Source organism: Tachypleus tridentatus, chromosome 10, assembly GCF_004210375.1.
Source record: "Tachypleus tridentatus isolate NWPU-2018 chromosome 10, ASM421037v1, whole genome shotgun sequence".
NCBI lineage: Eukaryota > Metazoa > Arthropoda > Merostomata > Xiphosura > Limulidae > Tachypleus > Tachypleus tridentatus.
The window spans coordinates 106,557,466-106,574,445 of NC_134834.1; the positions used below are offsets into that span (position 1 = coordinate 106,557,466).

Below are 16,980 nucleotides of genomic sequence, written 5' to 3' on the forward strand. Positions count from 1 at the left end.
CATTTCTCGACAACTGTTACTTATATATTAACGGACAACTTCCGTGGATCACAAAAATTATTTTCCAGACAGAAATTGTCTTCTTTCATCCTTACAAAATCATGTCCAGTCTCCTAGCTGATATCCATCCTTCGCTCTTTTCTTGTAGCAAATTTCTTGATATTTAGCAGCTTTTCCTAGTTGTAGGCACGCAAACTCACATGTGTCATCCAGAATGTTGAAACTCTAAATATTTTTACAAACAGTGTGGAACACTTGCTCTTGGAGGACAGAAATGTATATAACATCTACACAGAGAAATATTTCTCACCCAGACATAGGCATATTCAGAAAACAACCTGTTGTTTTCTGTTCAGTCGATCTGTGTGCCTTCATGATTCGATTATGGTAAAGAAAGTTGGCAGTCACATACCTTATGATCTGAATTATTCATTTTTTAAAACTATCATACTTCTGTTTATAAGGTGAAACTTTAATAGCAACACAGCTTCTTGCACTATTGTTCATACAAGTGCCACAGGTTACCTGCATCTGATCCCCAGTCTGAACTTTACCTCACATTGCATCTCAAAGAGCACCCATGTTATATCTGGATCCTTTACTTGCTTTTTCAGAGATCCTGAGGTGTTGAATTTGTTCGTTAGAGGGATCACCTACTGTATTCTATGATGCCATCACGACAGAAATTATTTTGACTCCAATATAATGTCTAAGTCCAGGATATTCAATGAAAGGAATGGCTCTCATCATGTAGTGCCATAATTTATAGGTATTTCGTTGGTGTGTTCCTAATCTGAAGCACTCCAGGACATGGTTTAGATGTTCTTATCCTATACCGTTTAACGCTGCGAACATAGCTTACTTTGCTTCAATTATAAGGTCCCATGTTTGTAGCCAAATCCCCAGCTGTCAACCAACAAATGTGTCATTGACATCGTGGGGACAGAGTTTCAGGGGTCCCAACTTTTCGATAATTTATTAGCTCCTGCCAGCCTGGCAGAACAAATAGTTGCACTTAGCGTGTCATCCATCTACCCTGCTCAGTCCTATGTTTTTTCGAAATCCGTAGCCACTCTAGGAGGAAACTTTCCATCTTGAAGAGAGACACTCTCTTTCTCTGCTTCTTGGATCACAATGTTTACCAATATGTACTCACCTGCCAGTAAGATATATTATGTACTAATTATGTCGATAACTATCATCTTTAAAACTTATCTGAAATCAAATAAATCAATATTTATCGAGGATTTTAATTATTGTAATAAATATGAGCATACGAAGTTGTCTATGTTTGATATATTTTCTAAGAACAGATTGCAAGAAGAAGAATACACCTCATTTGGTGGAGATACTTAGAAAATCTTGAAAGACTTCAAGTTAAAATGTTAGAAACCCTGGTCTACAGAGTTGTTCTGTTTGACTAAAATTAACTAATTTAACCCGATCGATAGGTCTGAGTGTTTTTTTTTTTTTGTGTTTGAATTTCGCACAAAGCTACTCGAGGGCTATCTGCGCTAGCCGTCTCTAATTTAGTAGTGTAAGACTAGAGAGAATGCATCTAGTCATCACCACCCACCACCAACTCTTGGACTACTCTTTTACCAACGAATAGTGGGATTGACCGTAACATTATAACGTTCCCACGGCTGAAAGGGCGAGCATGTTTGGCGCAACGGGGATACGAACCCGCGACCCTCAGATTACAAGTCCTGTGCCTTAACACGCTTGGCCATGCCCGCCGTCTGGAGAATCCAACAGATTCTACCTTTTTACCTGTTGTGTCCTCAAAGAGCCAATAGATATATTAAAACAGCACTATTAATGATTATGTAACGACTTTCTAAAATGTTTGCGATACTTTAAAGTATCATCAAAACATAAGTGATTGAGTTATTAAGCGAAAAAAGCATTACATAAATTAACTTTCAACTCTGTGAAGCTTGTTCGAGGGTTTCTCAGTTTGTTTTAAGATCATAAGGCTACATCTGGTGCCCGTGAATGAATATATCTAGACAATGTTTTTACCGTATATGAAAACCAGTTTAAATTAATATACTATATATAAGGTAATATAAGCAGTTCTTTTCTTTAAGGAACAATTAATCACGTTATGAACGTAGGTCTGCATAACAACACTGATATAAGGTACCAAAACAACACTCCTAGAACAAGATTAGACCAAGGTTAACAAGTTAACGTCGAAGAATAATACGATGAATTTCTAATTAGATGTTTGATACTAGATGGCAATAGTGTATAAGCACGTCTGAAATACTTATTGAAATGTTTTAACTTTACAAACATGTATACACTGTATGTACATATATACGTAATATATATATATGTGTGTGTAATCTTGACGTCACAAGTTGTTGAAAGTAGCTAGCTGAGCCGATTTTGATGATACTTGGTAGAGGTACTTACATGAACTCACCAAAGATTGGTTTTGAACGGATAAGAAAATGAGCGAAAAATGCAAGTTTGGTAACATTTCTTTAGCGTAACCACTTTGGCACTATAATTAGCACTGGCCACTAGTTCACAAAACGATATCTTATTCTTATTTAGCTTGGTAATCATTTAATATAGTGAAGCAGATACGTTTTAGGGTTTAGCTCCAATATATAACATAACCTAATGTCTGAGATTCAAAACTGGATTTCATTTATAAATTTAAACCTTAGGGATCAGGACAAGCCTAATGTTTAGTAGATTATGTTACTTAATAACATTGTTGCCGTCTATTGGTCTTTAACGACCCATTTGTTTCAGAACATTCGATAAAGCAACAGCGGATTCTTAACTTTCACAGTACCTAGAAATTTCCTAACAACAACATCAACCAAGAAATTCATAGAAGATTCCATAACGTTACAGTATTCAAGATAATTTCATGATCCACTAATTAATTAATTAAAAAAAAATATCCCCCATTACACCCGAGTAATATTAACAAGAGACGTATAACTAACGAAACCTGAAGTCAAGATAACCATGCTAGTATAAAGCCTCGTCAGTTTTTTAAAGATTATTCATAAAAATATTTAGTAAATAAATAAAATTTTCGGTCCATCTCATTCCTCAGGCAATGTCAGTACATTTATTAAATGAGTTTACCATTAGTTGCTTTCTAAAAACATGTACTTCCCGTGACGTGTTTTTAGGAGGTTTTTTCCCCCATGAAATGATGACGTAATATGCATGTAAAATGTGTAAAACGATCTCAAGGAAAGTTTCTTTATGTATCTTAAAGCGTAACTGTGAACAAAGAATACAAATATGATAACAATACCTCTGCATTGGTTTACAATCTAATGTCAGTACACTAACACGAGAAGAACATTAACACAATAATAACACCATTTATTGTTCTTTTTCTAAAAACGTTACAGTTTGCTGTGCAAGCAAAGAAATGCATTTTTGTTTGATTTCACTTTGATATTTGTGATTTTTCGTAATAGACTTTTAAAAATTTCTTTGAAGGCAATATATAATTAACGGGCTACGCCTAAAAACCATTTAGTTTGACTCAAATCTTAAAAAAAAAAAAAAAAACACTAATGTGGTAGATAAAAGTCCGTGATACAGTTAGTTGAATTGGAAAACACGTTTTACGATGTGTTTTAAACCTGTATTAAATGCAAGAAATTCCAAAAAATAATTCGTAAAGGACGAATTTTGAACTACCTTTGTTCTACATGATTGTTTGTTTTGGAATTTCGCACAAACTACTCGAGGGCTATCTGTGTTAGCCGTCCCTAATTTAGCAGTGTAAGATTAGAGGGAAGGCAGCTGGTCATCACCACCCACCGCCAACTCTTGGGCTACTCTTTTACCAACGAATAGTGGTATTGACCGTCACATTATAACGCCCCCACGGCTGGGAGGGCGAGCATGTTTGACGCGACGCGGATACGAACCCGCGACCCTCAGATTACGAGTCGCACGCCTTAACGCGCTTGGCTATGTTCTACATGAATGGGCCCGTCATGGCCAGATGGGTTAAGGCGTTCTACTAGTAATCCGAGGGTTGCGGGTTCGAATCCAATCACGCAAACATGCTCGCCCTTTCAGCGCCGTGGGGCGTTATATCGCGCTCATCCACTATTCGTTAGTAAAGTAGCCAAGAGTGAGATGATGGTGATGTTCAACACTAGTCTTACACTGCTAAATTAAGGGCGGCTAGCGCAGATAACACTTGAGTAGCTTTGCGCGAAATTTAAAAAACAAACAAACAAATCTACATGAATGAATGAAAACTATGGATAATTGTTTAGCACATGCAACTGTTTACTTGAATGTTCTTCTCTTTGACAGAAGTTTAGTTTAACTTGTTGTTAGAAAATTTTCTAAAGTATTTTGTTTGTTTTTGTTTGTTTGGGAATTTCGCACAAAGCTACTCGAGGGCTATCTGTGCTAGCCGTCCCTAATTTAGCAGTGTAAGACTAGAGGGAAGGCAACTAGTCATCACCACCCACCGCCAACATTTGGGCTACTCTTTTACCAACGAATAGTGGGATTGATAGTAACATTATAACGCCCCCACGGCTGAAAGAGCGAGCATGTTTGGCGCGACGGAGATGCGAACCCGCGACCCTCAGATTACGAGTCGCACGCCTTAACACGCTTGGCCATGCCGGGCCAGTACATTTTGAAAATATTCAAAAATACTACATTTTAACTTTGTTCATCTTGTAATAACGTAAACCTGTATCTACTAAAGATGGGTTTTTATCGCTTTTTACCTGACAGGCTTTTGTTTTGTTTTGTTTTTGGAATTTCGCACAAAGCTACTCAAGGGCTATCTGTGCTAGCCGTCCCTAATTTAGCAGTGTAAGACTAGAGGGAAGGCAGCTAGTCATCACCACCCACCGCCAGCACTTGGGCTACTCTTTTACCAACGAATAGTGGGATTGACCGTCACATTATACACCCCCACGGTTGGGAGGGCGAGCATGTTTAGCGCGACGCGGGCGCGAACCCGCGACCCTCGGATTACGAGTCGCACGCCTTACGCGCTAGGCCATGCCGGGCCGTCTAAAGTATTCAATAGTAAAGTTTCGTTATTGTTGAGTTAAAAATTAAAATACATTAGGATGCATTTACTTTAATATCAATAAGGCTTTATAAAAACAATGAAAAAGCTGTTATGGCACAAAGAATACCTCTGCCTACAAATATTACCAATGTCCTTGTGACACTACCCTAAATTCCAACCGCAGATTTGTTGTGTCATATGAAGCGTGTATTTTGTGCTGAGTTATCAAATGAAATTTACTTTAACTTGACAAATATTGCACTTTAATAATAACAGATAACACAATAATTTTTTACGTTATTTCTCGTATTTAGTATATACTTTAGCCAATAATATGTTATTTTGGATTCAATTTTTGTACATAGTTCAGCTGCTAACGTATTTTCCTCACTAACAATAACAAGTAAAACGTAGTTTAGCATTTTAGTTTTACTGTTAATAGTTTGTTCTTTATATTTTTCTGTTTTGAGAGAGAGCGAGCAAGAAAAATAATTTTCTTATCACATCGACTTAAAACGATAATCCAGATACGTTTTAGAAAAAAATTACTTTTTATTACATTAACCAGAAAGTAGCTAGTTATTATATTCTTATTAACTGAAATAATAACGCCTCAATCACCAACCGGTTTGGTTACACTGGGAGAAACCGCCAGGTGGAAGAAGTACTTCCGGTTCGTAAGCTGCGTTGCTCTTGGCTGTTTTTACTATGAAGAAAAAAAAATCGTTTGTTTACTGTTGGAATTACAAAACAGTACGACTGGTCACACAATGGATCGTCAAATTTTTTCTATAGATTGAAGTTATCGACTGTCATCGAGCTTTACTGAATCATACTTTATGACTGAGAAAATTAACTATTTACTAGATGGAATAGTATATATGTATATATAATAAGAACAAATTATACTTGTTACAGTTATGCTTGTCATAAAACATTAGTATTAGGCCTATTACATTTTAAGTATTACGTTTTTTATCTAGCCCTTTGTGGATTTTCAAGAATTATGATAATAGTATTTTAACAGCATTATATTTGTCTTATCCAGATAGGCTGAGAAACAACAAACACAGTAGTAGTTAAAATACTATTTACGTAACTACTTTATATAATCATAGTTACGGTGTCTAAGGCTTTTACAAGGTAGCATTGCACTTACACTTGTTTTGAGACATTAATATTAGGCCTACTATATTTTAAAACATTTATGTTCTCAGTCTAGTCCTTTGGGGATTTCAAATTGGAATTCAAGATATTCCCATATATCGTTTAAAATGTCCTGTTAATATTTTGTACCAGGTATCCCGCATAGCCAATATATCGGTTAAAATATTTTATATAACCAATAATACGATGAATAAGTTTTATAATACCAATATATCGGTTTAAATATCCTTCACAACCACTGTTTCGGTTAAAGCAGTTTCTACAACCAATATATGAGATCAACATATTCCATGCAGTCATTAATTTGACTAAGATATCTCGTACAACCAGAATTTTAAGATAAAATAACCTGTACAACCATAATTTCGGATATCCTGTACAGCCAGTATTTTACGTTGAGATATCCTTTACAACTAATTTTTAGGTTGAGATATCCTTTACAACTAATATTCTAGGTTGAGATATCCTGTACAGCCAGTATTTTAGTTTGAAATATCCTGTACAGCCGGTATTTTGGGTTTAGATATCCTTTACAACTAATATTTTAGGTTGGGATATGCTGTACAACCAGTATTGTACGTTGTGATATCCTTTACAACTAATATTTCAGGTTGAGATATCCTGTATAGCCAGTATTTTAGGTTGAGATATCGTCTACAACTAATATTTTAGGTTTGAGATATCCTGTACAGCCAGTATTTTAGGTTGTGATATTCTCTACAACTAATATTTTAGGTTGAGATACCCTGAACAGCCAGTATTTTAAGTTGAGATATCCTTTATAACTTATAAACAATATTTTAAATTACGACATCTTGTAAAACCAAGGTTTCGGTTTTTGAATAGATGCCTATTAATCCCCTCCAGTGGCACAGCGGTATGTCTGCGGACTTATAACGCTAAAAAACAGGTTTCAATACCTGTGGTGGACAAAGCACAGAGAGCCCTTTACCGTCGCTATGTGTATAATTACAAATAACTCTATCCTATTAATTGAAAATTAGGAAAAGGTATGCGCAAATATCTCTTTGACAGCTTTGCAAGAAAATTCTAATACCTATAACAAGTGTAAAATCTGTGTAAGCACCTTTCAAATATTGTGTTCTAAGGTTTTAAATATACATTAATATTTCTTTACAGCGACACAGTGTCCTCATCCTGCAGTACCTCTATATTCCAAAGTTTCCTTATCTCAGGAAGACAGGATTCCTGGATCTTTTGCCACTTACAGCTGTGACGACGGCTACGAGTTATTTGGGTAAATCTTCATAAATTCATTTATTTGGCATATCTAACTTTCCGTAATAGATTTAATACTAACGTCTTTGAATACCGATTTCTAGAACATGTGCAGTCTTGTCAAGCACTAAGTTTCTTTCCAACTTTTAACGCAGCTGTCTGTCACTAAGTCCAAATTTTAAGATTTAATATAAGTTGTAGCATTAGGTGTATCAGAAACGTCTCATTTCTGAAAGTTAGAACGCATATTTGTGTTATGTATTTTGTAACGAGATTAGGTTCGAGGAATATCTCAACTAATATAGTCACTATCCATTTGTGAAAAGATTGTCACTAATGAATAATGAGATTCGGCTAGATAATCCCTAAGTTATGGTAATGTTTTTTTTCTAAATATTGGTTAGGCACTCTTTTTACAATACCACGATGTTTGAAACAGGAAGTGTTCTACAACCTGCAGACAGATCAGGTTTTGTGTAATTGACGTTCTAAAATTTACCTTCTATTGAAATAAAACTTTTGTCATAGAATTATTATTTGTTAGCCTATGCTAATATCTCATTTATGCTATTCTAAATATTTTAATTTCTTATTATTATTGGTTTTAATATATATATATATTATACATTATTTTATTATATGAATGTTAATTAGTTAAATTATATTAAAGTAAGTAACTAAGAGAACATAGAACATAAGTTTTATCAATATAAAATTACTTACCGAACATTAGGTTTTTTGTGAAAAACTTAGCGCTTGTTTCATGTCCCTCAGTGGCTTAGCGATATGTCTGCAGACTTACAACGCTAAAAACCGGTGTTCGATACCCGTGGTGGGCAGAGCACCGGTAGCCCATTGTGTAGCTTTGTGCTTAATTCAAATCAACAACAACAGCTTATTTCATAATTTGTTTTATTCAAATGTGTTGTCCCACTTTATTATAGAACCACACTAAGCAGTGCTCATGGAGGAATTTGGCTTTTATGTTGAGATAATAGTTACTATTGTTTACCAGTTTATTGTGAATTATTCAGTTGTAAGAGAAATGAAAATCACGATTAACGTAACCAGCGCTAACCGAGAAGCCTAATTGTTTAAATAAAGTACGTGTAAGTGGTATAAATAGTTCAAAAGATTGTTTTATTCATAAGAAATAAGTATTTCAGAATATACTTACTTAATCATCATATATGATGATTATATTCCAACAATATTGTAATGTTACCTTCTCATGTCATTTTTAAGCATTTGAAAAAGGTTTTAGGTCTAGCTTTAATACTACCTGTAGTTCAAATGAATACTTTACGTTCATATTAGGATCATATTCGTGCAAACTTATATCTGACTATTATATCTTCGTCAATGCACAATCTCACTATTCACTGTAATAAACTAACTAGTTAACAACAGCAAACAAACAAGCGAAATCATGCACCAATAACTCAATAAATTACTAACAAACTCGCCATCGCACCGCCTAACGAGCATATTTTGTATGTTTCAAATTGTTTCTTAAAGTTTGGAAAGTTCCAGACATTAAGGCCACACCCATCACGTTATGTTAAACTGAATTCTGGTTAGACGACAATATAAACTCCTATATTAAAAACATAGGCGACAACAATGAAATTTGTTTTAGCAGATTTAGTGCCGCGCCATCTAACGGATTAATTTTGTGTTCAGGTACTAGACCGACTCCCGCATTGTCCTCATAACTCTTCTGTTTAAAGAGTAAATAAACCCCAAAAGAAATATTTTCATTTCTTACTTTTAAAGTTCATGTTATGCTGTGTTGTAGCCTACAGAGTGTATAAATCTTCTCGTGATTCATGGCATGCACATGTTTTAGTGATGTCACTACAATACAAATTTCAACTTTAAGCGTCCCTTTTGTGACATCATCTTAGTATTCACAAATTACTGACAGACAACACGTAGTTGTATGAGTGTTTAAAACAGGTGGCCCCTCCAATACATGGAGTAGACTGAAAATTTTAAACAACTGTTTAGTTCAACAATATACCTAAGTTTATTTTTCAGTCATAAAGTCTTAAATTAAAAATATAAAAGTCGACTCTTGTTTCACAATAACGCGCACTCTCTTGTGTTAGACACACAGCTGACTTTTGAACGCTTAAGTTCAGCTAAAATTATTTATTATTGGTGTTTTAACCCATTTTAATAATAGAACTTTCACAACAAACTTTTGTGTGAAAGTATTGTCAATGCCAATCAAACGCTTTTCCATGGTTTTTGCCATCAACAAAACTAAAACCTAATTCGTGAAATGTTAGTTGTTTTCGCCTGTTTGTAGCGTCCGCCCTCTTGTGGTCATTGACATCAAGAGGATAACATTTTGCTAGTGTGTACTTGTTCATATTTTTTTTTGCTCTTAACCTCTTTGGACCGTAGCTAATTATTAGTTAAACAACATAAACTGTATCGTATAGCGTATCAACTTGTGTTTAAAATCATCTTTCGTAACGGTAACGCCTACATCATATCGTGCATTCAGTTGAACGGTATGAGACACTTTGGTGGCTGTAATATTTACGCCCAGATTGAAATACGCCCATCACACTGCTGGTTTTTAATCTACTTTCATTTCAAATTATCTAATTCTGAAAATATCCTAAATAGTAACTTACTGTAATTTTTTGCAGCATTTTATGTTGAGTCAATTTCAATCACTTTTAACATAATAAATGGTAATTTTCGCATAACTAAACCTTGCATTAAAATATGACTAAATAATTTAAGTTTTTACATTTGCGTAGTTCAGAAAGTGTTAACAGTGAATGGAATGTTTAAAACTAGTCGCACCCTTACTATAATTTGTCAATCACATTTTTACCCAAGTCCTTCGCTGGTACAGCAGTAAGTATACGGATTTACAACGCTAAAATCGGGGGCTGAGCATATAGCCCGATGTGGCTTTGCTATAAGAAAACACATACATACACGTATTTCTCCAACAAAGCTCCCTTATTTATTTCAGTTATTCTACATAACAATAACTAGAGGTAATGCTATCAAAACCAACATAGAACTTAGTACTAGTTTAGAATTCGCGATAAAATACTACCACTAGACAATGTGGCATTTTATAATTCAAGCTCGTGGGTTGCCCTTAGAGTTTTCAGTTAAAACAGGAGGTTCAAGGATGCAGAACAACATGGTTCATCGTTCAGAAAGTGAGTCTGCTGTCACAAATAAAAAAAATATTTTATTTCACACAAAAGTCAATACAAAACATAAGGGTAATAACTTATACTGAGTCTGTTCAACTGGTAAGATAAGAATGAAAAAAAAACTTTAAAAGTTCCTCTCACCAATTCAATACGATTATCCTTGTAAGCTACTACACCAAGTGTGAAGCCACACGTAAAATACCAAAACAAGCTGACCAAATTACTTTAAAATCCAAAACAATCCTAAAATTTAGACTGGAATTTCAAGTTAAAGCGAATCTTGTTTTATGTATTACACAACCAGGTCCGGGCCTGGCATGGCCTAGCGCGTTAAGGCGTGCGCTTCGTAATCTGAGGGTCGCGGGTTCGCGCCCGAGTCGCGCCAAACATGCTCGCCCTCCCAGCCGTGGGGGCGTTATAATGTGACCGTCAATCCCACTTTTCGTTTGTAAAAGAGTAGCCCAACAGTTGGCGGTGGGTGGTGATGACTAGCTGCCTTCCCTCTAGTCTTACACTGCTAAATTAGGGACGGCTAGCACAGATAGCCCTCGAGTAGCTTTGTGCGAAATTCCAAAACAAACAAACAAAACAACCAGGTCCGTTTGTTTACAACTCCAACATCTTCTGCGGTACGAGCGTAAAGGGTATGGCAGCTTGACAAAAACTATCTCACAAAGTTACGAATTATCTTTCTTCTAAGAAAATGTGGCTAAACGTCAATTAGTGAATTGTTAGTGTTATGAGCACTGGACATAAGTAAAACTGAGCGACTCCCTTGTTGGGCGGTTCTTTTGAGCTATTTCATAAAAATAATGCCATATCTGGTCACGTAATAACGATACTAATTTATTTCTTCTATAAAGTGTCTGCAAGCTACATTCACTTTGGCATAAGTGGAGGGTTAAGTTCACAAACAGACTTTCCAAGACTAATGGCTCACACGCCTAATTTACAAATATAAAACTGGCAAGACTGAACTAAATCACCCACTCATTTCTCAATACCTTTTCATTCATTACCTATTGATCACTACTTCACTTTACAACCCCCCCCCCCCAGTGGCTCAGCGGTATGTCTGCAGACTTACGACGCTAAAAACCGGGTTTCGATACCCGTGGTGGGCAGAGCACAGACAGCCCATTGTGTAGCTTTAGGCTTAATTACAAACAAACCTGTGCTGAGCTCTACTTCAAATCAGTTCGTCAGCAAAATTTTTAGGCATAACGTATGATTCAAAATTAACATGGAGAAAACATATACTCTTCAAAACAAGAAACGCAAAATGGATATTTTTGTTATTTTAAAGAGAAATATGTGTAATAACGTTACAAGCTCAGAGTATGTGATGTTACACGTGTTAAGGCACTGATTGCCAGACCAAAATGACAATAAAAGTTGTGCACTTTGAAAACAGAGGAAAACATCGGATTTTTCGCCAAAACCCATTCGTGTCCAATAAATTTGTTTGAGAGATCTGCATGTTCTGCAAGTGCAACATGTGCAAAATCCCTATAAAAGTGACGGGTTCTCGGTTTTCATAGCTCAATGTTAAGCCACCGACACGCAATACAGTTACGCCAAGACTGACTGAAGCACAACGCAACAAAGCCATTGGTCGCTTGGAAGCAGACGAATTTCGATCAGATGTTGCCAGAGCTGTGAATGTCCACCCAAGCACCATCACAAGGCTATGGAATCGTCACCAACAACATGGATCAACCTGTGACCGTCCACGATCTGGCAGACCTCGTGTGACCACGCCCGCACAAGATCGCTACATCCGGTTACGTCACCTTCGGGATAGGACCACCACTGCGACGTCTACTGACTCGACCATACCAGGGCTGCGTAGGATTTCCGATCAGACCGTACGCAACCGTCGACGAGATTCTTAGGCCCCTTGCGCAACCCATCTAGTGAACGTCAACGACGTTTTTCAACATGACAACGCCCGTCCTCACACAGCCCGACTCACCACTGTCTTCTTGAGACACCACAACATCAACGTTCTTCCCTGGCTCTCCAGATCACCAGATTTAAACCCTATCGAACATCTTTGGGACGAGTTGGACAGACGTCTGCGACGGCGACAACCTCAACCGCAGATTCTACCTCAGCTTGCAGCAGCTTTGCAGGCTGAGTGGGCAGCCATTCCACAGGATGTGATTCGTCATCTCATCGCTTCCATGGGCAGGAGATGCCAAGCAGTTATTGATGCTCACGGGGGGCATACTCGTTATTGACGTTGAGTGACGTTACACTTCAACTAGTGAGCGTGGACTTCGCCTTTGCAGACTTTGGATGTTCAGCAGTGAATGTGCAAAGTTTCACACATGTCATACAGAACTACCCGGAATAAACTTGTTAACAATATGTCTCAAATTTTGCCTTTTGCGTTTCTTTTTTGAAGAGTATATGTGCCAGATTACGAAAAAAGTTAGCCCTACATGACCAGGTGGTTAAGGCGCTCGACTCGTCCTTTGAGGTTCGTAGGTTCGAATCCCCGTCGTACCAGACATGCTCGCTCTTTTAGCCGTAGGAGCGTTATAATGTGACGGTCACTCCCACTATTCGTTGGTAGAAGAGTAGCCCAAGAGTTGGCGGTGGGTGGTGATGACAAGCTGCTTTCCCTCTAGTCTTACACTGTTAAATTATTGACGGTTAGCGCAGATAGTCCTTGTGTAGCTATGAGCGAAATTAAAAAAAAAACAAAGACGAAAAAAGTGTGGCAACGAGTAAAGTATTTTGAAAGACTAACAGATAACACAGGAGTCTCCACATATAACACGGGAGTCTCCACGGATAACACAGGAGCTTCCACGGATAACACAGGAGTCTCCACAGATAACACAGGAGCTTCCACAGATAACACGGGAGTCTCCACAGATAACACGGGAGTCTCCACAGATAACACGGGAGTTTCCACAGATAACACAGGAGTCTCCACAGATATCACAGGAGCCTCCACGGATAACACAGGAGCCTCCACAGATAACACGGGAGTCTCCACAGAAAACACGGGAGTCTCCACAGATAATACAGGAGTCTCCACAGATAACACAGGAGCCTCCAAGAAAACATTACGAAAATTTATAAACAATATATCAGATCAATAATAGAATATACATACCCATATTGTAAGAAATTGTGAATAATACAAAATTCAACAATACTCACAACAGCTTTTAGGATACCAAAAACCACAATCTCAACATTGCTACATAATTATGTAAGCCTACTTCCAATAAAGGTCAGATTGATAGATTGCTCGTTCTGCCTAGGCCTGGCATGGCCAGGTGGTTAAGGCACTCGACTCATAATTTGAGGATCGCGGGTTCGAGTCTCCATCACACCAAACATGCTCGTCCTTTCAGTTGTAGGGGTGTTATAATGTGACGGTCAATCCCACTATTAGTTTTTAAAAAAGTAGCCCAAGAGTTGGCTGTGAGTGGTGATGACTAGCTGCCTCCCCTCTACTCTTACACTGCTAAATTAGGAACGGCTAGCGCAGATCGCCCTTGTGTAGCTTTGTGCGAAATTCAAAACAAACAGACAAACTCGTTTTGCCACTTTAATAAAAATGTGTACAAAAATGATCTGTTAACATAAATAGATTGCTATATCATAAATGATGTTGATAGAGCAAAGTGCCTCTTACCATTAAGTCTCTACGTTAGAAATCAGACCACCTGCACTAGACATTAGAATTACTTTAGCAAGAGTTAAATATCATTATGAAGTTAAAAAATAGTATTTTAACTATTAATACGCACTGATGAATATCTCTTGTGGACAAGTATTAATACACACTGGTGAATATCTCTTGTGGACAAGTATTAATACACACTGGTAAATATCTCTTTGTGAACCTGGCGATGACCGAAGAAAATCGAAACGTTGTTCGCTCCTCTAATAGTGCTTTCTCTACCCATACCATCCGTTTTTAAATATATAATTAATACACACTGGTGAATATTTCTTATGAACAAGTATTAATACACACTGGTGAGTATCTCTTATGAAAAAATGTAATTTGATTTCGGAACTGTTTGTGATCTGGCAAAACCAAATGTTTCTTTTTGACTTTCGCACAAAGCTACTCGAGGGCTATCTGCGCTAGCTGTCCCTAATTTAGCAGTGTAAAACTAGAGGGAAGGCAGCTAGTCATCACCACCCATTGCCAATTTTTGGGCTACTGTTTTGCCAAATAATAGTGGAAATGACTGTAATAAAATAACGCCCATACGGCTGAAAGGGCGAACATGTTTGGTATGGCAGGGATTAAACCCGCGATCCGCAGAGTTCGAGTTGAGCCCCATAATCATCTGTTGGTGCCGGCCTAGATCACAATCAAATGGAGCGAAATATTACGCTGCGAATTGTTTGCGACTGTTTATGAACAAATAAAGAGAAGATTTTAAAATTACATTAAATACTACTACTACTACTATATTTAAGGACATGCCCTAAAGAGGCGAAGAAGTTAAAATGCACTGTTTGTACTAAGATAGTATCAGTGGCATTTGATAGTTATTAAATCAGTACTTCAGGATGGAGGAAAAAGTCAAAAGTGCACCTACTCTCCCATATCCTCACCTACCTAAACACCCTGTACTGAACGTGCTATACATATAAAACTCATATTAAAGTATCTAGAAACTTGTTAATTTAATGTTTTTGCTGTTTCTGCTCGGGACAAAAAGTAGGGCTAAAAACTGGGACAATCCCAGTTTTACTGATACATTTGGTAACTCTAAGACAGGCAGCCCTCTATATAGTTGTTGACAAAAGTTTTCTGAAATAAAGTTTTAATTAGACATTAGACCTTCGAAATAAAGGCGTGTTAAAATAACGGTTCAAACAATCTATTGTTTACCACTCTTGGTTACCCAGTATTAAACCTGTTGGTTTCATTACTTCGATAACTTAGTTTTTATGTCGGATACACGAGACTTTATACTGTAAGAGTTATTTAGTTTATCCAGTGATCTAATATTTTGTGATGATTTAGTTTTCACAAAAGAGTTAAGTTTAACTATTTTAAAGACGATGGTTATACTAAACTTCGTTACCTAAGTTGATAAGAGTCGTACGATGTTTGTGTGTGTAGTTCTGTTATGGTATTACTGTTGACGTCATATTTCTCAAAACCTCAAAGTTGTTTTCGCTGTTACATCATAGCATATGGTAGTTTGTAAAAAATTCTAGGCCTCAGTTGTACGAGATATACAAGCGAATGCGAATAAAGAATAAGGTTAGGTCAGAAGAAAGTCCGTTAGTGGAAGAAAACAAGAAGTTAATCAGCGTGAAGGAGAGTTAGCCTAACTAGTGATTTCTGTATTGCAACAACAGAGATAACAAAAATAATTTATTTTGTCAATTGGATTGTAATTTACTGAAGCAGCCTGTGTGGACTTTTGACGAAAAGAAGACAGTTATTTAAAGCTCGGATACAATCGTGGTAACAAATAAATGGAATCAGAAGAAGTTAAGTTAATGAAAGGAAGGTTAGACTTTATGATTGTTAGTTTAGTAATAATGAGCGATATTTTAAAGTGAATTTCATAGTATAATAGAGATAAGGAGAGTAACTTGTCTTGTTAAATGATGTTCTAAATTAATTGAACACATCTATGTAGACTGGCGAAAAGGAGACAGTTATTTAAATACAACTGAGATAACTCACTAACTAACGTAAGTGAATGCATCATAAGTTGTACAGAGTAGATAAATATAATTCACATTGTTTGTTTGTTTTTGAATTTTGCGCAAAGTTATTCGAGGGCTATCTTCGCTAACTGTCCCTAATTTAGTAGTGTAAGACTAGAGGGAAGGCAGCTAGTCATCACCACTCACTCTGGGGCTACTCTTTTACCAACGAATAGTGCGATTGACCGTAACATAATAACGCCCCCACGGCTGAAAGGGCGAACATGTTTGGCGCGACGAGGATGCGAACCCGCGACCCTCAGATTACGAGTCGCACGCCTTAACGCGCTTGGCCATGCCGGGCCTATCATTCGTATTGTCAATTGGATTCTAAAGTAACTGAATCAGTTGAAATAAACTAATTGAAAGGAAAGGATGTTTTTTAGAGTTTTAGATAAACCTGTGATTTCCTATTGTGTAAATAATTTTTGTACATACGTTTGACTCGTTTTGAGTATATATTATTTTAAAACAAGTGGATTGTGTGCCGTCAGTTTATTGCTCAAATTTATCACCAACAAGTCGCAGACACCTACTATAGAAGAATCCCATTCCACCAAACATATATTCAAAACCCTGACATTGGTTCGTGATATTCTAAGTATTAGTTGATTTAAGCTTTTTAATTTAGCCTGT

At 36.8% G+C, this 16,980-nt stretch overlaps 1 protein-coding gene across 3 annotated transcripts in view; it reads left to right on the forward strand.

The window, feature by feature from the left end:
* The window catches only part of LOC143230043 (sushi, von Willebrand factor type A, EGF and pentraxin domain-containing protein 1-like), a 115,047-nt gene that overhangs the window by 39,993 nt on the left and 58,074 nt on the right, over window positions 1-16,980 (forward strand). Inside the window, exon 2 of one of the 3 annotated variants that reach the window (XM_076463000.1) lies at window positions 7,346-7,463. The exons of 1 other annotated variant lie outside the window; for it this stretch is intronic. In XM_076463000.1, the coding sequence (XP_076319115.1) occupies window positions 7,346-7,463 (118 nt within the window). Of the gene's footprint in view, window positions 1-7,345; window positions 7,464-15,902; window positions 16,143-16,980 lie in introns of those variants that run through there. One more of the 3 variants, XM_076463002.1, reaches the window with a different exon arrangement.